The sequence below is a fragment of the Sinohyriopsis cumingii genome, unplaced genomic scaffold, assembly GCF_028554795.1.
Source record: "Sinohyriopsis cumingii isolate HCF-2022 unplaced genomic scaffold, ASM2855479v2 utg000160l, whole genome shotgun sequence".
Lineage (NCBI taxonomy): Eukaryota > Metazoa > Mollusca > Bivalvia > Unionida > Unionidae > Sinohyriopsis > Sinohyriopsis cumingii.
In genome coordinates this window covers 9,448,000-9,471,737 of record NW_028315873.1, presented here as the reverse complement: position 1 = coordinate 9,471,737, position 23,738 = coordinate 9,448,000, and the positions used below count along the sequence as shown (strand labels likewise).

General features: G+C 38.7%; 1 protein-coding gene across 2 annotated transcripts in view; it reads right to left on the bottom strand.

The window, feature by feature from the left end:
- Positions 1 to 1,641: 1,641 nt before the first annotated feature.
- Positions 1,642 to 23,738, bottom strand: part of LOC149774744 (uncharacterized) — an 83,948-nt gene continuing 61,851 nt past the window's right edge. Inside the window, exons 6-12 of one of the 2 annotated variants that reach the window (XM_089944759.1) lie at positions 17,161 to 17,299; positions 15,798 to 15,905; positions 13,905 to 15,302; positions 13,381 to 13,482; positions 12,089 to 12,157; positions 2,244 to 3,785; positions 1,642 to 1,746 (exon numbers count right to left, since the gene is read on the bottom strand). In XM_089944759.1, coding sequence (XP_089800885.1) covers positions 2,287 to 3,785; positions 12,089 to 12,157; positions 13,381 to 13,482; positions 13,905 to 15,302; positions 15,798 to 15,905; positions 17,161 to 17,299 — 3,315 coding nt within the window. In that variant the 3' untranslated portion in view covers positions 1,642 to 1,746; positions 2,244 to 2,286. The remainder of the gene's footprint in view (positions 1,747 to 2,243; positions 3,786 to 12,088; positions 12,158 to 13,380; positions 13,483 to 13,904; positions 15,303 to 15,797; positions 15,906 to 17,160; positions 17,300 to 23,738) is intronic. The other variant, XM_089944760.1, reaches the window with a different exon arrangement.

Genomic DNA, 23,738 nt, shown 5'->3' with positions numbered 1-23,738 from the left:
AACATAATAAATGAAAGATTTTGTCATTTTTTTTTCAAAGCCGCACACCTTTTCTACAACCCTCTCTCCTTTTGATTCGCCCCAGAAGTTGAATTTGGCATCAAGAGAAAAGGTACTTTTGAAGTCTGGTCCCACTATTTCACATTCAGATCCTACATTTTTGAAAATATTTTTAGATATTGTTACATTATCGTAGTAAGTGTTCAACACGATTGTTGACTTTACATTATTGTCTAGAAAATTGTTTTCATAAATGGTAATGTTACCATTATATATAACGCCGACTATTCCATTAAAGACAATTAAGTTTGTGGTAACGCTGTTGCTGAAAATGTTGTTCATTATCCAAAAGGTAGACACTCTTTCTATGTTAAAATATGCTAACTCAAACACAGATTCAGTGATATTATCGAAAGTATTATTATGAATCGTAATGTGTCCGATGCCGTCTGCGTGCGAGAACGATGGATCGTCAATTAATAGTGTTCGATTGCCATTCTGAAATATATTGTCTTCTAAAGCATAGAAGTATTCACTACTACTATAGTAAGCTTTATATAGGCGAATTCCGTCCGCAGTATTATTTACGAATCGATTCCGTTTCATGGTCAAGTTGAGAAGCGATGATTGGTCAAGATAGATTTCCATATATGGTCGCGTAATCCATGTTCCCAGATAACTATAAAAGCCATAATTATGATTAGACACATTGCAAGATTCAAGGAGGACTTCATATGGCCTGTAAGCATTTAAAGCATACTGACGGTTCAGAGACAGCATAGATGAGAAGACGCGGGTTTTTCCCCCATTGGTTATGTAGATTCCACTCAAATGATTATCCACAATATGACATTTTGAAATAATTACTGTGGCATTCGCTTCGACACTAAACCCACTTTCGGTGTTTCCTTGTACTAAACAAGTCTGAATCTCGATCCTTGGATAGTTCATTGGTGTTTGTTCTGACCGGATGAGAACTCCACTCTTGGTATTGTTGGAAGCAATAAGATTTTCAACCTTTATTTCATAATAAGAAGATTCATCCATTGTAGTGGTGAAGATAAATCCATGTTCTTGTGAGAAGTTTGACACAACACCATTTATCTCTGAAAACTTTCCATTGATAAAGACACCATTGAGCGTATTGTTAACGTGGATGCTGCGTAAAGTTGACATTACATTGCCTGCAAATAAAAAGGATATATATATATATATATATATATATATATATATATATATATATATATATATATATATATATATATTCTACACTCTCGAGACCTACAATGATAACACATTTAACTCAAATTCAAAAGACGTGACCTTCTCCAATGGGTTTATATTTAGATATTTCAAATTCATTGAACGTTATAAAATGACGCTGCTATTATTTAAATTTGACACTATAAATATTTATCAATTGTTAAAGCTAATTGACTTTCTGAAGGTTATTGTTTATACCACATTGTTAATTTATGCACTCTGACATCATTTTTCTCGTTTTATTTCTAATTGCATTATTGGACAAATGTTGACTTTAAATGATCTAATCCTAAATAAGGAAGACAGATAGCCTAGAACAACTTAACTATCATCCCATAACCTTGAATTGCACAAGTATTACATAAATTGAAACAGTAACTATACCTCTATTTCGCTTGAACTCTAGGCCTCGCCATTGTTGGTCATGTCTTTCTGAGAAAAGCTGCACTGGATGCGATGAATTGCCTAGAGCTATGAAAGAACCTGAAATTGAAACTGAAAACGGTTATGTGGACAGAATACAAGAGAGCAACTGTTTGTTAGAATACAATAAATGACATAAGCTTGAACGAGAAAGGCATACAGTGTAACCGTTTTATGTTTTGTCAGAGTGCAATTTCGACCTCTGTTAGAAACAAACAGTAAGATACAATCCACGACAAAGGATATTCGCGGTGTCATGGTTTCCATTGCTATCATGTTACAAGAAAGGACAAATTTATAGCAAAATAAATATCACCAGAGGGTGAATCAAGATAGTAAAACAAGTCCACACATGGGTTTGAGTATCTGACAGTCAGTCTATTCAAGAGAACCTCCAAGCAAACATCGAAAACATTCATCGATAGTCGAAGAACGAATAATGCAAATTGGAAATAGTACTTATGAAACGAGAATCCATTACAATCCAATATAGAAGCAATTATAATTGTAAGATCATCAAATGCAATTGAAACTATACAATTTACACTTTTACTTACCAAACACAAATATTCCAAGATTCGCTTTAAATTTTAAGGTTACTCAAGCATCGAGCATAAGTGTTCCCTCTTCTTTAATTTCAATGTTGGAGGTCACCAAATAAGGGCTTCTATCAATTGACAAAGAAATATTTTCCTTTACCATGCCTCCTATTTCTCCGTTAGGGCTTACGAAAGCGGTGTCTTCATCCTGAATGTTAGATATATTCCTAGATCCGAGATATGGCCGGAAAATGACATCAGATAACAATGCATCATAGGTTGCATCATAAATCTGATTTCCAATAAGGTTGACATCATTGGTTCCCCAATAATTTAAAGAAGCATTAATAACTTTGCCTGAAAATGACGTTTCTATGCCAGGAATGACTCTCAGGTTGTAATCGGCATCCTGATTTGCGAAGAAATTATGTCTAAGAAGTATATAAGGAATCGACACTGTAATTACAGAGCCAGTATTATTTTCAAATGTGTTGTTGATGACATGAATTCGAACGTTCTCATCAGATACAGAATACTGAATCTGCAGGATTCCATCAGCACTGTTATGTTCTATACGGTTCTCAGATATGTCTACAAAACCTGTACTGTAATATCTGCTGTTTATTTTCAAAACATACGAATTATTCAAAAACGTATTATGGGATATCTGAATTTCGTTTGCCTTTCCACTGAAGTTTAAAGCAGTTCCATACCCATAGAATGTATTTTCCCTAATGAAATAATTATTACCTGTGTCGGATGTATAGTGGTGGCCGTACACTACAAAGCCTTGTTTATTTGTGATTCCCGGTTGTGCAAAAACATTATCCTGAATATTGAATGTGTGTATTGCATCATTTGTATACGAATTGTAGTAATAAATATCCTCCCCATCTGATGATGTTGTGAATGTATTGTTTTGAATACTTATAGCCCGATTAACATTCACATTTTCAAACTGTCTGCTGCAGAATTTAAAAAAGAACGCTCTGTCACCAGCAGTAAATGAGTTTTGGGCAGCAAATGTGTTAGATGATTGTGCATTTATGTAAATGATATAATACAAACTGGAGAAAATGCTACGATGTGTCCGAAAGCTAAAATGAGCAGAACAAGTAGAAACACCTATCGTAATACAAGTTAGGCAACTTAATATGCTATTCTGTATGTCCACGTTGACTTGTGTTAAATTTGTCTGTGGTCTTTGTTCAGTGATGAGTATGACATTGGATGTGCTACTTTGGAATGTGCTATTAAAGAGCTGAATATAGATATTCTGTGTATCATTCAGCTCAATTAGCACTGCCTGTCTGTTCAAATTAAAACGTGATGAATCTATTAGAATACTCAAATCTCCATTCAGACTCGGTACATTGATAAAGGTACCAACACCGCTTGCGTAGCAGCCTCGAACTTCCAAGGAGCTGGATGATGAAAATACCGATTTTATGGTGGTGACATTATCTGATGCATTGATGCCTGTTTGGGTTTTAATGTTCACTGTTTTTACAGTGATAGCTTCACGTACGCCGCTGATGTTTGTATTCGTCAATATCAGTCCTGAAAAAAATTAAATTTCTTGCAAAGTAAGTTGCACAATTTGACAAAGAGATATTGCGATAATTATAAACACCGGAAGCTAACATTTTGGTTAGTATGTTGTTTCTACTGTTAAGTTAAAAGGTGATTTAGATTGTTAATTTAGAAAATAATCACTCTCTCTACATAATGTATGTCATTAGAAAGGTTGTTTCTCAACAAGCGTAATACAATTTCCGTGACTATCTCATCAACATTAAATATATTGATGTAGATTGAATTTCTTTTCTAATTTGGATAATATAATTTCCTACAAATAACCGTAAGGATAAATCAATATATTGTATTGGTAATAGGCTCATCGTGTTTTCATTTCCGTATTCAATATATAAGGTACAATAGTGCTCAAAGATTACGTTTAATATACTGAATTCAATAGATCTGATTTTTTCACACCAGCAATAATCGCATATTATTTATATTTGTACTTCAAAACAGCCTTGATTATGAATTAAAACGGCACTAGGAGGTGGAAACAAAGGTACCTCTTTTACACCTATTCTTGGAAAGGAATCAAAATAATAATAATAAATTTCGAATATTTAAATACAAACGTAGTCTCAGCTCCACAACCCCGCACAAAACTATATAAACAAATAAATCATTGATTATATTGAGAATTACATTATTTAAATACAATAAATTTATTACTAATTCGAAATACTGCAATTAGTGGAGTAAAAAAAAACCTTTATCACCGAAGGGCCAATATCATGAGCGGAAGTGGTTCCTTTTCTCACTAATTGAAATGTGTGTCACTTGTGTTATTCCCAAGCATACTCATATTTCATTCTTCTTGTTGGTGTTCTCTCTCTCTCTCTCTCTCTCTCTCTCTCTCTCTCTTGTACCTATATATCACATCGCTTCTCTCTTGTACCTATATGTCACATCGCTCCCTTACGTTTAGAAACGATGGAAACGTTTGTGACAGATTAATGCATATTACAAACCGAAATTAAGCGACAAATGACGGTCTTGTTTATAGCCTGTCATTGAGCAAGACGAGACTCTGTACTTGCCAAAGATATATAATTTACCGTTGCAAATGTTGACACGTTGTGGAAATGAACAAATTCCTATCTAAACTCACACGATGTTAAAATATGTATTGAACAGACGCTACACTCTGAACTCTAACGGATCTGACGGATAGTTCCATTCACAGTACGAAAACAGATATTAATTTAAAAAAAAAAAAAAACATCATTGGTCATTATATAGGAAGCATATACATTTTGTGCAAAATCAGTGTGGTAATATTATGTAACAAATCGTAAAGTATACTATTATCAGAGTTAGAGAGTCTTTAACCACAGGAACCCAAACAAGGAAAAATTCCACGTCCTTTACATTCACATTGTTTTAATAAAAACAACAAAGGTTTGTTAGTATAAATAGGGATATATTTAACTCGTAAAGTGGCAATCGCTGAAATTGTTAATTGCAGTTGCCCGATTATAACAATTTCGTATTAACACGTCACTTATGTAATTATTTTTTCGGGAATACTTATTCAATTTTAATACATTAGGATAACTACTACTACTTCCCAAATCCTGCCGCCCCACCCCCGTCCCGATACTGTTTTTAGCTCAAGAGAGCTAAAAGTTGTCTGCCGACCTGACAGTCGGGCAGAGTTATCTCGCCTTAGGTACAAAACTTGCGGCAAAGCCTTAGAATACAACAGTCCCTACTGGAGCGAAATGCATGTTACCTATGGGTTTAACTGCCTGGAGACCGGGTGGGTGAATGTATATTATATTAGAGTAAGTATTGTTGAAGAAATATATTTTACTAGGAAAACATGGTTTATGCCGTAAATGCGGTATATATATATATATATATATATATATATATATACTATCGTGTGCATTGCGTTCACAGCCATTGAACAACGTCATCATCAGCAAAGTGCAGAGCCTACGGTCCACCCGGGAACTTTGTCAGAGGACAGTTGTTCACAGTGTGTGCTGCACAATGACGTTGTCCTATCCGAACTCCTATTACTTTAGGAGAACAATTAAGAGTGGAGGGAGGTGCATCCCTTCACCTAGGAGATACCATCCGCGGTCAACTATGTAAAGCGAGAGAGCTGCTAGGTAACTCGACATGAGGGGACTTCATCTACGGGGACGCGGCTTGAAAGGAGGAAAATGTTCGCCCCGTAAATAAAGAGGAAATCGTGAAGACGCCTCTTATGAAGCTGTCCATCGACCTGGTGACAGATGCAGATATACATTATACCAGATAAAACGGGTCCATTTGGTACAACATATCTCGGAGATAACGGGGGGGGGGGCGGTCTTATCTCCATGCCACAGCCTTAATGATGTCGGTTAGCAAACAGTACCAGTTGAATGCTAGACTGATGGCATGTGTTCTAAACATGTGAGCCGAAATGTTCTGACGTATCCTCCTCTCATTTTATTTAAAATAAAGAATGGTGATTTGGTCCAATAAGGTACCATTTAAAAGCCTCAAAGGCTCATATAGTTGGCCTTCAGCTTATTTGTCCAGACTAAACAGAGGCTTCGTGACCAAAGTATGTTTACCCAAAGAAGGAAGCGAGTTCTTGGCGATAAAAAAGAATGCCGTTATGAGACTGACCCGTCTTGTCGGAACTGAACGTAAGTCAGATCTGCTGAAAGGGTCTGTATTTCTCAAATTCTGCCTGCATCGCTAACACCATGAGAAAGCAAATCTTATATAAAAGATGCGACAGATATGCCCATGAAAGTGGTTGAAATATGTCATGTTCGGCCAATTAAAACCCAAGATAGGTCCTACATTGGTTACAAAGCGCAAGTTTATGGTCGTGTCTACTCAGTGTTGGACAGTAGGTCGGAAAAGTCCTTGTTTTGTCCAGTATCGAATTGTACGTGATGATGAATCTTTTATCGCACTCAGTTCGACATTTCCACGAAGAGGAAAAGGAATTAAGCTTGTCACGGAATGGTGTAAATGTTATTCATTAAATACATGTACTTGGGTTTCGTTTTTTCGCTGTACAACGATACCCGAGGGTGATTATGTATATGGTCTATTGTATTTCGAAATCGTGAGTACGATTCGTCCTATGCCACACGTGCAAGGTGCTTTCGATACGGCAAAACGAAAAGTCTAAACGTATAAATACTTTACTGTATGTAGAGGGTCTTTACAATACTAATGGTTTTGTCAGCAAGCGGCCTGCTTAAAGGATTCGCACAACTCCAACTGTAGGGGTAGGTAATTTTTGGGTCTTAAGTGATAACTAATGTATTACCATATTTACCTTTGCATGTTTGTTATATAGTTTTCTTTATACAGCATAATGCGTGCATTTTTTTATTCTTGTTGCGACGTAGTACAGGATTTATATTGGTAATGTAAAGCTACATTTTTTTTAAAGAATTGTTTACTATAGTCTTATCGAGCAGGATTAGGTTTACTATTGAACCTGTCTTTTTGTAATTGCCATAATAATATAATCTTTATAACTTACCATGTATGACGTCCTTACGTTATTATGTCTGTATCAAATTTAGTACAATGTATCGGGTATATTTTCAGCTGTCTGAGGGTAGGAATATCCGGGGTGCCCAGTGTTGTCTGAGGGTAGGAATATCCGGGGTGTCCGGTGTTGTCTGAAGGTAGGAATATCCGGGGTGTCCGGTGTTGTCTGAGTGTAGAAACGTCCGTTTGTCCGGAGCGTTTAAGGTGCCGGAGTGTCTAATGTCTAGTGTGCGGAGTGTCTAATGTCAAGAGTGAATAAGGTGACCCAGCTGTAGAGCCGTCAAAGGACCAGGGTGTCCGGAGGGTCTAATATTTGGAGTGTCCGGAGGGTCTAATTTTCCGAGTGATCATAGTATTCCGAGGGTCCGGAGTCTGTAGCAGTTGTGAAATTGATTCGTAAGAGCTGTGGAGCGGATATGGTGCACGGGTAACGGAGTGTATCTCCATACATGTATTTTATTAGCTGTAGGCTAATTTTGGGTTAGTAAGACCCAGTGTATCGTTCAGGACTGGAAAGATAGATGGTATATCCGTTCTTGTGTTTAGCAACATAATTTCGCTACCTGAGCGAATACATTTTTACTATGAGTAAAAAGCTTACATCGTTTACTATTTGAGTGAACTATATTCATCTTTCCATTATTGAATCATTTGTGAATCATTTATCCTGTGGGGTTTTTTGTGTTACTGAACTAATTTATTCGTATTTTTTTCCATCTTTGAATCTGTGCGTTTTATGTTAAATAAATCCAATATTTGGATTATAAATACGCACACATCTTCATAATCTACTGCTCATATAAATCACCACATTAAACCATATATATCTGTGTCGTCAAAACGTGTTCTGTTTGTCAATCCGAAATATCCCACCCGGTTATCTTGTTACAAAGCTATTTGCAGTCAAGTGGCCTGGAAAGTTAGGATGTGTTCTTTTGTGCATAACAGGATGAAAAGGTGCCATTTGCCTTCGCATGCTTTCAGAATGGACGACCTCCTTGCCAGAGTGATTCTCTTACGACTGGTTGTGAGAATTGTTTATTACTTTAAGGGCTTGTTTCATATCATCTAGGCGTGCAGGCTCCGTAGCTCTGGACAATGAAACAAATACCAATGTGGTTGTTTGAGTAGATGAGGGAAAATCCGAAGTCTCCGAAGTCATTGTTCCACGATATCTTCATTGCGAGTGGTGCAATGAAGATAAGGCGACACTCCGAATCTTCTGTTTTCTCTATCACTTTTGAAATCAAATGTTTTGGAGGGTAGGCGTATTCCAACCATCGATAAAGCGTCGGATTCTCAGTCTTTGAGTCTGCGACTGGAAATACGAAGGATGGGATTTGGTATTCAACTTTGTCGAAAACAGGTTCACCAATGGTCAGTTGCATCAGGTACATATCCAAATGAAACGCTAGGAATTGAAGATCATTTTTTCTGTATTAGTCGATTGTTACAGCACAAAGCTTCGGCTAGTACGTTAGGGGTCCTGGGATATGACAAACTTTTACGTGCATTTGTTGTTGACGGAACCACTTTAGATATCCCACACTATGATGCAAATGTCTCCTTTATGTTCGAGAGAAATCTCTACCGTAGAAGTGTCAGAGAGAATGGGACCTCCCTTGCCATGCAACTATTTCCGTTACCACTGAAAGGTTTTTACAATGGTGTCTTCTAAAGAACCGAATGATAGAAGGATTTCGTTCCAGGGGAGAGCGTGCAGAGCGGACTGTAGGAGGTGGGCTCCATAACCTTCAGCACTTTCATTGGTACAGACTGTAATCTCGGGCGGCTATACTGGTCGACATATACCCGAAGTGAGCCAGGTTATATTACTCCAATGTAGGAGATGGTGTTCCAGTTGTACGCGGATGGTTAGAGTGTGGTCCAGTGGGAAAACTTTAGACCTCTATTCGGGCAAAAGATTCATTTACAAAGGGCGTACAGGAAAGCGATCTAGAACCGTGGCCACATTGATAAAGCCTAGTTGGCGAATCAATCCTGTGCGGATATCATTTATCGAAGGTGAAGGTACTACAATGGTTCGGATTACAATAACCAATCTTTAGGGAGACGATGCATGTTGCTTTTGTGTTGAATTCCATACCTAGATGACGTAATTGTTGAGATGGTACTAGGTCGGATATTTCCTTGTTGACGCGAAGTCCATATTGGTAAAAGGGGATATGAAGTCTTGTTAGACCTAACTCATTGATATTTCTTTAGGGTGTTGTCCAGGTAACCTGATGTTGCCCTATATAAATGACCCAGACATGCGCCATTACTGGAGTCGTAAGACACGTGAAGCCCCAGGGACGATTCTAAGCCCCACTGGCAGTGTTCTCAATAGGTACGCGATGTTATAGGAGAATCGCATGAACCACTTGGAAGTCTTGTTAATAGGGACATGAAGGTATACACTGTCTAAGTCCACACTGAAAGAGAAGTCTCGTTCATGGATGGCATTCAAAATACGCTGTAGTGTTTCCACTGAGAACCAAGGGATGTGGACAATTTGATTGAGGGCGCGTAATTCAGTGACGAGACGCAGAGTGCCATTTGTATTTGGGATCAAAAAGGTCTAGAGAAAATGCAAGAACTGTGGCTTTCTCTGGGTAAAGCTGCAATAGGACGGTTTTAGAGGTTCTTGTCCAATCAGTGGGCCTTAGGTCGTTTGGTTGATTTCCTGTACAGTGGTACCTCGGGTTACGAACGCCTCAGGTCACGAACAGTTCGGGTTACGAACAACAACTTCGAATTATTTTTGTCTCGGGTAACGAACAGTGCCTCGGGTTACGAACGAAGGCGAGAGAGAGAGAGGGAGAGAGAGAGAGCAAGGTTTAACGTTGGAGACAAACGATCGCGTACAGTACAAACGAAGGCCACGCAGTACTAACATCGCTTAGCGACAAGAAACTCCTGAAACTAATGATTCAGAATAGCAAACAAAGTGACAAATTTCCCATGATCGTTTTCTTGGTAAGAAAGATGGACTAAATCTTTTTTTATTTTACATTTAATTTATTTGGTTGTTTTCTTTCTCTTATTTAATACGTGAAGTACACGTATTCTTTGCGTTTTGACAGGTAAACGACCGGATGTTAATAAAAAAGAACGTTTCTTTCATCTTGAAACGGATTGTCTCTAGTTCATTGATTTCAATGTTTCGGGTTACGAACGTTTCGGGTTACGAACCGAGTTCTGGAACGAATTAAGTTCGTAACCCGAGGTACCACTGTACTAACTATGTATCAACGTTGCGGAAGGCAAAATTGGTCTCCTTGGTGGCTTCTTTGTGGACCTCCTCAACCTGGCCAAGAAAGAGAAGGGTCGTGGAAAAGGGTTGTGCTCTTAGCTTGGACAAATGGCGGTCCCCAAAGCGGTTATATCACTTTCAACTGCTATTGTTCAAAATGAAGGACTGGTGTGCGGTAAAGGTAGAACCAACGACACATTGATGAGGGAGGCTGGTCAGAATATTATCAGATCAGAATGCTGGAGAGCTGGTTAGGTTGCTGTGATCTCCAGAGGTCAAAGGTGGATAACGTCCTCAGTGGAGGCCCAGAAGCATATATCTTCCCCTGCCAGCTGATAGTGTTGAATAGATGACAGCACTGCAAAACAAGGAAGATCAATTTGGTTGCATGAGGAGAGGCTAAGGTCCCCGGCAAAGCGTTGGACATAGCTGGAGAAGAGTCATGATACCTGTCGCTTTCTAAACTCGTAGAACACTTTGGATTAAAGAGTTACTTATCGTGGCAGAGGTTTGAATATTTGTGAAGCGAAATAAGTTGGAGAGTAAGTAAATACTCGTGTCATCGTGCCGAATGAGTGCCTTAGGGTGTTATATGGTTTTACACTGTTCACTGCACATGTCTTCAAATGTCCGGTTCGACGTACTGGAAGCCGGGCTGTTAGTGACTGAGCCCGTAATATTGATGTTTCTTGGTTTCTAGAATATGGCCTAGGCCGAAGTATGCCATCCATTGGGAAGGATATCGTTAAGATTATCCGTTGGGATGGGTTATCGGATGTTTGATCCATGTAATCCGTTCGAATGTTTGTAGAGTGAGAGGGACCATGGTTATCTGTTAGCTCTGTCAGTGAATGTTCGGCAATCGGAATCGAGTCTAGCCCAAAGAACGCAATAAAGAGCTAGTAGCCAAAAATCCTCTGGTAGGGACCTGGGTGATAGAGGTCTTTCAGAGCATGTCAATGTCAGGCGCTTCGTGGCTGAAGGGTAATTTGATTCATCTCCTTTGTCCTCCATAAATGTCATACTGAGGAAAGGTCAGCATGAAGGCTTCTGACGTCCTCGCCCTGAGCTTTCTAATTTTGCGGTTTGCCCATAGTTCTTCTCTGTTAAACAAATAAAGCCAAGATTTTAAAACTATAGCCCCGCACCTGTCTGACAGAAGGCAATATCCATGCGGATCTAAATCCTAAACATGTTAACTCAGACAATTTATAATGAATCATACAGGTTAAATATAATGTCAATACCACCTCTAAGGAAGAGAATTATAAGCCTGTGGTATTGCACATGTGATGTTCGGATATCGTGTCGGCACAGAGCTATACCAAACGAGAGTGAGTGATTTGGATTTATAACGTAGCTTTAACAAGTTTTCAGCCATATCGCTACAATGTCTGCAGTGTGGCAGTTTATAGTGAAGTATAACCCTGGGGCATCATGTCGCGGACATGTAAAGTAATGTCCCACCCTGTCACATTATCCTGTCACCAGGCCGACCAGTCATAACACTAACCTCTTAATGCAGAGCGCCAAGCGAGGCAGATGTCAATACCATTTTGTAAGTCTTGGGTATGATGGTTACCTGTAAAAATGAGATAATGATAACAGAGGATCGCAATTAAATTACTACCTGCAAGGAAGGTCTAGAAAGGTATCAACATGTAGAATCATTGAAGCATGTCATTCCAAGGATAAGAATGTCGTGGAAATGACGATATTATATATACGTAAAGAGTGCTGTAAAGTTGCATAGGCTACCTGTGGGAGTGACTAAGTTATCGAAACGTATGGAGATAAACATGACTCAAGTGTCGCTTATAGGAACAACCATGAGCGAGACACGACTGGGTAAACAATGTGTAAAAATCTTACTTGTGCTTGTCCGACCAGAGTGTAAGCAATAACGAAATGTACACAAGTTTCTATATTATACTAAAAAAGCTTCACATAAGAGGAACGCAGGCTCCATTATAGATACTTACATAGTAGGTGCGTCAGTGTCCTAAATCAGGCATTTTCCTGTAGAAAAAAGCCCACATACCGCTTCTACAAGTAAAAACATTGAAGCTGACGTTCGGACACTACGAATACCTTGGAACAGAAACTCACCAATATATACCCGTTATTAATGTCATTACCAAAATTTTAGAAGTTTTTATAAGCGCTAAAGACTATCACGTATGTAAAATAATTATATCCCGTACTTAGGTGACCCGCTTATTCTCCAGGTGAAAGTACCTAAATGTGTTAGCAATTGATTCAATTAGTACCTTTTTGGAATAGGAAGAGAAATATTTAGATGGAGGATACTTTCCGAAACTACCTTAACTTTAATGGTTTCTCCTCGACGTGAATTATGGCTCTTGCGATATCTCTCGTGACGGGAGCGTGCATCTTGGCACGAGCGGAAATATTAACTGATATATTCTTAGGCTTTGCCGGCAAGTCTTATAACTAAGGGGAAATAACTCTGTCCGACGGCGACATATGTCGTCAGACAACGGTTAGCTCCCTTTCGTAAAAAAGCAATAGTTGGTATGGTTGTACTGGCGTGGAGGTAGAAGTTCTCTTATCTCTACAGGATTGGATAACGTATTTAGAAAAGAAACAAAGCCAAACATTAATAGCTAAATTTTGTCAAAAACACAACTTGGTATTTAACATAAATTATTGATTCATATGGTTTTTCTGTAACTAAATATTATTACAATTAAGTGGATTTAGCAAGGAGGGGATCAATTTGCAGATGGCCACAATGATATTATATTTAATGTTGCAAGGGAAAATGGGAATATTTATACGTACGTCCTCCAAACAAGGTGATACCGTTCCAGATTTGGCCAGTTCTATTTGATCGAAGAGTTGTAATATTGACCATGCTGCTGTTACTGCCAACGAATAACTGACCTTGAAAATAATAATAATCATTATATATATATATATATATATATATATATATATATATATATATATATATATATATATATATATATATATATATATATATATAAATAATTTAAAGATAACTTGAATTCTTTTTTGCTTTAATTTGCCGCAAAGTTGTTTACATGAAGGACCATACATAAAATATATTATTGTAGCAATGCAAAGGGACTACTTTGCAGATCCTAATATGTTTCATTGCATATTTGACCAAATTACAAATAATTGATACAATTTTGCGTTTGAATAAGAATATTTCGAAATTAAAAAACATTATGATTAGCTCATTTTCGATTTTAATAACTAGCCCAATTACTAAAATAATGTTTTCTTCGGAAATACTTGAATGAATGAAAAATTGCTAATAAGGAAACAATTATTTTAACCTCTGACAACAATTCCCCTATCCTCTGTAAACGATACGTTGTTTCCAAGGATCCATAGCATTCCTGTCTCTTCTATTAGAATACTCCGGTTTACAAGTACTGGGGTATTTGCCTGATCTACCCCGGCTAGTGTGCCTGTAATAATGCCTCCATACAAGTAAGAACCATTCAAAAACTGTGGAATATCATAAAATTTATCCTCGCTATCTATGTGTGTGAGAGTCCAATTCTCCATGGAAGGGTCTGCAAAATAAAACCGCAGTTTGACACGTGCCACCGCAATGTTTAAAAAAAAGTCACATATTTTCTGCTTTATTGTTGTAATGTTATTGTCTCCCCAGTAATTGTCAGGAGCCATTATAAACTTGTCCTCATCAAATAGGGTCGAAATTTTAAGAAGACACGATATGCCACTGTTTGAAGTAAAGTTATTGTGCTTTATGACATGATCAAAGCCATTTCCGATTTCAAGAAGAGTCGACGTACTGCAATTTTCTACCTTATTGTTAGTGAATATAAGTACAGCCTTATCTGAACTTACGACACTGTCTGAAACCCCGTGAATGTTCTTAAATCGATTGTACGTGATGACTGCTTTCGTATCTTTGCTACTATTTAAAATTAGACATCCAGGAGATTCCATACAAGTGTTATTCTGAAAATGAAACTCCATCCTTCCTGTAGTTTGAAATCCAAGGAGATAAATTCCCTTAGGGCTGAATGAAAATACATTTTCCGTAATTGTAATAAAGATAGGTCGGTCATATGCAGTAATAACGTATATATACACTGCATTATATGTATTTCCCGTGAAGTTGTTATTGTTTAAAATAAGAGCAAATGAGTCACTGTAACTTTGATAAATGTGAATTCCTCGCCAACCATTGTCATAAAAGTTTGAGGATGATACCGTCATGTTCATGCTAATAGCATAATTGCTCGACTTGTAAACATATATTCCTTGCTCCAAATTTCGTTCAAAAGAACAATTTTGAACCCGAATGTGCCCTGGAATATCTGGCCTTATTTGAAGTCCATGTTGTGAATTCCTGCTTAATTTGCAGCTAATCAGGTTCAGTTTTGTTGTAGCTTCATAATCCTGCGATGTACGGTCCCAGTTTTCTACAGCAACTCCACTGTTCGTATTCAACATGATTTCTGTTTTCTCTATTGTAATATAGGGGACATCATCACTACCATGCAACACGATTCCTCTTTCATTGAAAACAAGCCTCGACTCGATTATCACAGACATGTTGTTATTGTCCAGCCCATTAGATATTTGAATTGCATCGCTGCAGGAATGGATTACAGTCTTCACAATTTTCATCCCCTGTGAGGCACCCGTGATGCCTACAGTTGCTTGTCTAATTCGGGTGTCAACAGTAAAAATGGAGCCTGGAAAATAACGAGTAAGCATGCATTTATGTATTTGTTTCTTCATTGTAATTATGAATTAAATTAAGTGCTCGGTGACAAACAACAATGACGACGACGATAATGATGACAGTGACCATATGAATTATGTTATAGATGTAAATATTATGATATTGCACATAAATGCCATAGAACATGTTACCTGTTGGAGAAACAAAGGTATAATGTCGGCGTGATACTCGATCTGGATTTAGCTGTTAAACATAAATACAAGTAAAGGTTTGTTTTTTTCCAAATGGAACACATACGTAATAAAAGTAAAAGAAAAGAGAGGTGTTAAAGAAAGAAATTGTGACCAGCTTTCAAAAATATAAAAGTATTCAATATGTTCTGTACATGGCGTACTTAGATTAATATAGAGGTACAAATTTATACATGTTTTATGCTACCTATTTCTGACAATAATGTTTGTAATTTAAATTAAATCTATTTCGCATTTAGAAATTACACCTTTACCTCCAGCTTGAATTTTTATTCCACTCCATCGATTCATGGCTTGCATGACCGGATGATTTCCACTAAATAAAACTGGTACGATATTGACCCCATTTGTAGACAGCCTTCCTATAACACAATTATAATTAAAAAGTGGACAGAAATTGCCATTTCAAAATTTTGCAATGAAAAGAGATTTCAGCCACCAAAACATCTTTTTCTCTTCAGAATGTATAATTTGTGTCTCATGGGCCAAATTATATTTTTGTTATAAAGGTTACCTCTGTTTCTAAATTTTATATTAAAGGAAGCAAAAATATTTTCCCACTGACAGCAAAAGTTGCGCACAGGTGTTAAAGAAGAAACTTGTGATTTGTTTCAGCAGCTATTTGAATTATCTTAAGTTTATTCTTGTCTTATTGACTGCAAAATGTTTCTAGAATTTTGTCCCTCCCATTTGAAGATAATGTTCCAAAACATTTGTTGACAAATTAAACAGACATATATTTTGCAAGAATGGTAATAGGGCCAGTACCTTCTGTCGCACAGATGATTGACTTTAATCATTTTGCATAAAAGTATGAAAACTAATTCAAATGAAAGCACAATTTAAAGCTTACATCGAAAAATCATGCAAGATTTAAATACGGAACTACATCGTTCTTCACAAACATAATCTTCGTAAGATGGTTAGATTTGCATAAAAAATGACATGCAATTGTCTCTATTTGACTCGCCGTTTTACAATACGGTCGATGCCTTCTTTGAATTATAAGGATATGGTTACACAGTTTGGAAAGCATAAAATATTTCATTCTGACGAAATTAAAAATAAAGAATTGCATGATTGGTACGGTTAGTGACATAATCAAGAAAATAGATCACGTTTATAGGTAAATCAGACTCTGAGCAATGTCCCTAACCATTTGTCTGAATTTTTACGTCATTAGATTTGCGTAATGCATTATGCTATTTTTCTTCTATTGTAACTAAATAGCCGGAAGTTTCCATTTTTGACTTATCTGATTATGATTTGCACCGCTTCATTAAGTTACAAATTATATTCTATGTTTTGGTATATGAAATGTAAACTAAACGGCCACATGAAATTGTCTTAGAACATGTCAACTGAAGTTAGGAAATAAATAATATGCCACAGAGACAAACACGTATTTTTAGATATAGAAAGCTATTTCAATTCGTTGTTAGTTGTGTTGTAAATGTAAACAATGTTGGCCTCAAAACGTCGTCACGTGCATGAGTTATCCATTCACAACACTACTCAAACAAGGATGGAAGATGGGACTTTTGTTTAGTAGAGGGCAGACTACCCTGTTCGGTCGGGGCCAGAGAGAGAGAGAGAGAGAGATCTAGCTCTGCTCACCATATACACTTAGTTCAGCTTCTGGCGTTGTGAATATTACGATGACGCCTGGTTGTACTGATAAAATTCCAGAAGGTCTGACTGCTATCTTTCTGTCAACGACGACCGGACTTTGGCTTGGAATCCATGTTCGGCTATCCTAGAATTTGTGTCATCATATATATCATTTCTTTGATACAACTGATGGGAGCAGGCTTGGTTATATACGATATAACTTATTTAGGAAAGTGCTTACAGTTCCCTCATCTCCTTACACACATACCGATAAAAGCTAAGTACAATATTGAAATTGGAGACAGTAGATATATTTATCAAACGGTTAATTTGCTATCGTTCCAGTCTTCTGTCTCACAGGTAATGGTTAAAGGCATGTCACGGAATGGTGTAAATGTTGTTAATTAAATACATGTACTCGGGTTTCGTTTCTTTTCTCTGTACAACGATACCCGAGGGTGATTATAATATGGTCTATGTATTTCGAAATCGTGAGTACGATTCGTCCTATGCCACACGTGCAAGGTGCCTTCGATAAGGAATAACGAAAATTCTAAAGGTATAAATACGTTACATGTAAAAGACCTTTACAATACTAATGGTTTTGTCAGCAAGCGGCCTGCTAAAAGGATTCGCACAACTCCAGCTGTAGGGGTAGGTAATTTTGGGGTTTTAAGTGATAACTAGTGTATTACCATATTTACCTTTGCATGTTTGTTATAGTTTTCTTTACATACCATAACGCGTGCATTTTTTATTCTTATTGCGACGTAGTACAGGATTTATATTGGTAATGTAAATCTACATTTTTTTTTAAAAAAAGAATTGTTTACTATTGTCTTATCGAGCAGGGTTAGGTTTACTATTGAACCTCTGTTTTGTAATTGCCATAATAATATAATCATTATAACTTACCATGTATAACGTCCTTACGTTATGTCTGTATCAAGTGTAGTACACTGTATCGGGTATATTTTCAGCTATTTTAGCAGCGGGAGGGGGGGGGGGCGAATCCGACATTTTGTCCAATCGTTATTTTGCTTAATTTTTACTTTCTGCACTCAGCGGATCCGGTGTAGTCAGCGCCCGGTAAAAAAAAAACGACGACGACGTCGCGGGTTCGTCCAATCGTCATTTGGTTTAATTAATACTTTCTGCGAGCCGATCCCAGCGTCGTCAGCGTCCGGTAAACACAGCGACGACCGCGTCGATGTCATTTCCCCCCCTGCTGCTAAGGGGCTATTTACAATGAAAATTAGTTACAATTTAACCGAATATTTGGTCAAGTCCGATACGATATCGTGTCCGAGGATCATGTAAATTTATCGTTACAAATCCATGTGGGGTCGACTGAGCATGACTAAAAAAGTTTCGAAAACCATTAAAGTCCATGTCACCTCCGCACCATGTCTGCCAAATATTTCGTAGCGTGTGTGTATCAACGCCGTTGAATACAGCAAGAATATTACAATTGTCTCTGATTACTTTTGGAATCTGAGTGTATCGTTGAGTGACATATATCACGTCGGTGTTTTTATGCCTGCCTCTGGAAAATATCCTAGCTGGGTTTTTTTGATTGTCTAACATAACATCATCGTACACGACTAGATTGTTAACGTCGCCATCAATATCATCAATACCCGGTGCATCATTGATATCTGTAATAAACTCAATAACATTTTTTTCAGCGATCGCTGATGCATTCTTGTTAAAATCTTTCAACACCTCGTAGCATCGTTGATCATCCACGCTAGGGGCGATTAAATACAACTTATCCCACTTCATCCATCTCATTATTAAATTGAGTAACAATTGCGTCTTGCCGGATCCAGATGGTCCGATGATAATCATCCGGATCGAGTTTGGTAACGCTGCAACATGCTTAACTGGTTCTCTCGTTTTAGTCGCCGAAAAATCAATTATATTCATATCTCTATACATAAATTATGGATCTATATTGTGTGAAGTGTAGAGTGCGTACTGGCACAAATGATATGACAACCGTTACAACAAGAAATAACAGATCGGCGCTTACTGGTAAGTGTGTCCAATGCGGTACAAAGAAATTTAGATTTATTTCTATTAGACCCGGGGATGCTTTAAAAAAAAGCGAGGAGGTGATATTGCAGCCAAGTTATCAAAACTCCCCGGAACACCGTGGGCAAAGTATCCAGGAGAAAAGCACCTCCCAGGATATAGCTACTGTGGCCCCGGAACACGATTAGATATCAGACTCGATGATCAAAATCGGCCCAAACCCGGTGAGTATCCAATAAACGCTATCGACGAAGCATGTCGGATACATGATATAGCTTATCGTAGCGGTGATCTGCAACAGCGTCATATCGCGGATGTAAAATTAATTCACGCGTTAAATGCTATTCCTGATAAATCATTCAAAGAAAAGTTGGCTTCATGGTTGGTAAAATCGGCTATGAAAGGTAAATTAATGATTGGAAGCGGAGCTTCTCGCGCTGGTAATTGAAAACGCTAGCGTTTATAATAACAACATGGAATCCATCTATTATTCTCCGAGAGGATACTGGAAGGGGAAGGCCGCAATTGGTAAACTCGCAAGTGCTGCAAAGGTAACAAAAGCCGTTGCGGCTAATTGGTTATCCAAACAGGCTATATGGCAAATCTATCTACCACCGCCTAAACAAATCAACTTTTCGCGCTTTGATGTCAGCGTACCTAATGAAGTTCATCAGGCTGATATACTATTTCTGCCGCATGACAACGGTTACAAATACGCGCTAACCGTAGTTGATGTTGCGAGTCGATACAAACAAGCGGAGCCGTTAAAAACAAAGTCAGCAACTGAAGTAGCCGATGCGTTTGAGCGGACTTACCGAAGGGGTCCTCTGCGCTGGCCAAATCTATTACAAGTTGATCCTGGCAATGAATTTCGCGGCGCTGTTTTATCAACGCTGAAACATCATAGCGTCGCGATACGACGAGGTCATACTGCGCTACATCGTGATCAGGCAATTGTTGAACGATTCAATCGGACTCTTGCTGAACGGTTATTTGGGTATCAATACGCGAAGGAATTCATCCAAGAAAAACGATCTCGTGAATGGGTCAAAAGGTTGCCAGGCGTAATTGCAGCGTTAAATAACGAGATTACCCGAGCAATCAACATGAAGCCCAGCGACGCGATTAAAAACAAGTATATACCCGGAAGATCAAAAATAGATAGCGTTTCCAAGCCGATTCTCGGCGATGTCACTGTTAGATATCTGTATGAACCAGGAGAGCTTGAAGGCGGTAAAAAAAAGAGCTACTGATCCTATTTGGAGTGTTACCACACATAACATATCAACGATAACACGATCAACTGGTAGACCACCGATCTATAGACTGGATTCAACTGCCCCACAGCGGAGGTTTACACGCGAGTAACTACAAGTGATACCTGACGATACTCAATTGCCCCCGCGTGGTCTTAACTAGCGCCGTTGCGTCTATTGCACTCAAAACAGGTCAACCTCACATTACCACGGATATGACCGAGACTGTTATCGATCCTGTCCACGGTAAATTGGCGAGCGTCTTTATCCGAATAACGCCAGCGCATTACACAATTGCAACTCGCGCTGTGATTATTCTGTTGTTGTCGTAACGCAATTATTAATTCGGCATCAATATCAAAACGCTGCTGTTTTTTTTTATCCTGTTGGCGGTAACCCGAGAGTTTTCTATCAATGACGCTAGCATCAATAATGTCATCGTTGTCACTGGCTTCGTCAATAACAATTCTTCGAAGCTGATTCATTCCCCGTACTCTGGACACTGCAAGATAGACTAGATTTGACCATTCGATGCGATTATCAACCATCCAAACAATTGTGTCCGTGATGGTTAATCCCTGCGAGGAATGTATTGTCGTTGCGTATCCTAGCGTCCACGGGGATTTATCAGCACGTAGCGCGTCCTCGACGACGCTGATATCAACGAGCACAATATCATTCAGCACAAGAATTTGTTTTTTTGTCCCTAATGCTGTCGGGCCCGGGATTTCAACTTCAATGTTCTGCCGCCGTGTGTCCGCGGGTCTATAACATAACGGCACTGGGCGCGTTGGAAACTTTTCCTTATGCAACGTAAACAACTTCCGCTGAAGTGTGTCTCTGACTATCTTTCTACTCGCTACAATCAAATCGTTTGGTCTCCATGTTTCCCAGAATTCATTTAACGGCGTTTCCGGAATCACCTCGCGGATTATTTCACATTGAACTCTATCCGGCTGTAATCTGATTAATTTTTTAACCTCGCGCAGTTGTTCATCAAGTGCTCGGTAATCAGTATCGGTTTCTTCATAATAGTCCACAAAACCATTTAACCAATCATGTGGATCCTCGCCGACAAATGGTGGTGGTTGGCCATGGTCGCCACACATGATTACCGCTGTATTCGCGCGCAGCAACCACTCAAGAAACATTTGTAAAGTATCTAACGAAACAGTACACATCTCATCCCAGATGATAACCTCAGGAATAAATTTTTCACCCATTCGATCAGGAGTCCACTCACCGCCGCTGTATCGAAAAAAGCTGTGATAAGTAACGGCGTCAACATTTCGTTGTTTTATCTCTCGCGCTAGTCTATGGGTCGGTGTAAGCACGATTATACTTGCCCGCGTTCGAAATAATTCAATTGCCCGAGTCGTCTTTCCTGACCCGCCACAGCCGCTTAAATAAACTGTTTTGTGTCTACAAATTGGATCAGAACACGGTGGTGCATTAGACCATTCTGATAATTTATCACCGCGTAAGTAATTGTTTTCAACGGTGACATTTGCTGACGGGGAATAATCGCGTCGTATTTCATTTTTAATTCTCCATATATCCCAACTCTCGTCCGGACTAGTAAACTCGGCTAAGTTTCCCTTGTACTTTACGTCTATATAAAATGAATCAACGGCTACTCTAACCGCGGTGTCGGGGAATCTATTTATCATCGAGAATAAATTGATAGCGGCGTAACCCAGCATAGACGCCCTCAAATGTGGATATGCCGGGCTGTCTCCATCGCTGTAGGTAACAACTGTACCCAACTTTGTTCCATTGGACAAGAAAGCTGTTTTGCAGTTCAGGTATCTATTTTTTGCCACTGCGTCCTTGATTACGAAATCATATTCTGCGTCATCTATAATCAGCCGTGAGCAATATCGTTTGTAGTCGCAGTTTTTTCCACCTTGTGTGAACTTACCGATTATTCTTCTACCGAGATCTTTTGCGTCGCAGTTTCGTTGGTTGAATATCTTTTTGGACCATTCGATGATATATTCGTCGTCGGCATCAATGTGTTTTCTGGACTCGTCAATTATGCTATCTAGACGCTCCGGTTCTGGTAACCAGACTTCAGTCTGCGCCCGATATGATATAATCGCGTCACTGACAATCAACGAAACTAGCATGCTACAATCAATCATATACCGTAGCAGCGCTATTGGCAGCCACTTCTTTTCAGCCATGTGTCTACCGATCCAAATATAGCAACAGCGATGAAGTCCTGCCGCGAATTCAAATGATACTATGCGAGCGAATCCGGTTAAATCAAAATCAGGCAGTGGTCCATTAATAGCAACACGAGTCATTTCATGTCTGGGGTGTCCAAATCGTTTGAAATACTCAGCGGCGGATCCATACCCGATAAAACTCGCTGGATAACAGGCAACCATATCAACGAAAATCATAGCGTCGCGGTTGTATTCAGTGTTCCATAGTCCACCGTGATAATATTCCAAACAACTGGATTGTACATCCGGTAGAAATTCCTTGCGCGTTGGTCTCCACGCATTTTTCCTTGCTGCAACATGAGCCGCAACCGATGGAATCGTAAAACAATTTGTTAGCAGTTGTTCATCATGCTCTTCAAATTCCATGGCGGTTTTTTTCATCTTGTTGTGAAACGCTTCAGTGCGATATAATTCACCGTTTGGTCTTACAAACTGATCAAAGGTATCCATGTCGTTTTCAGCGCTGCGAAGTAACCACACTGATACAGGGTCATTTTTACACAAGCAAGCAATAGCATCAAATAGTTTCCTCTCCGCGAGAAAACCATCCTCTCCCAGGAATTCCCCGGGGATATACTTTACTGTTCTATCCCGTGGAAATATTGTGACCGCGGGCGTCCACGCGTGTTCGTTATGATCAATAATTTTGATTGGGGCTCCATTTGATTTATACTTTGATTCATATAATACTTCACCGGTTATCGTTGTAACGGTTATTGGAAATCTCAGCGACGTTTCTAATTTCGCTATGTCGCTGATGGTTGCTCCTCGCTCGCGCACTGTCTCCTCCCATTGGTTTATTTTACTACGTCGTAAATCAGTCAATTTGTTTCCTCGACACGCATTTGTAAAATGCTCTATTACTCGTTCTGCTACACAATTTATCCCCGTTGACTGTTTCATCGGCGCTAGTTTTCCGATATCAGGTTTCTTATTTAACGGGTATATTCCATAAACAACTGCTGTTTCAGGATACACTCGCTCATAGTATGGTCTGTCAACTCCGGTTAACAGCCCCGGCTTGGAGTCGCGGCTAACAATGACTGTTTTCTTGTCGCTG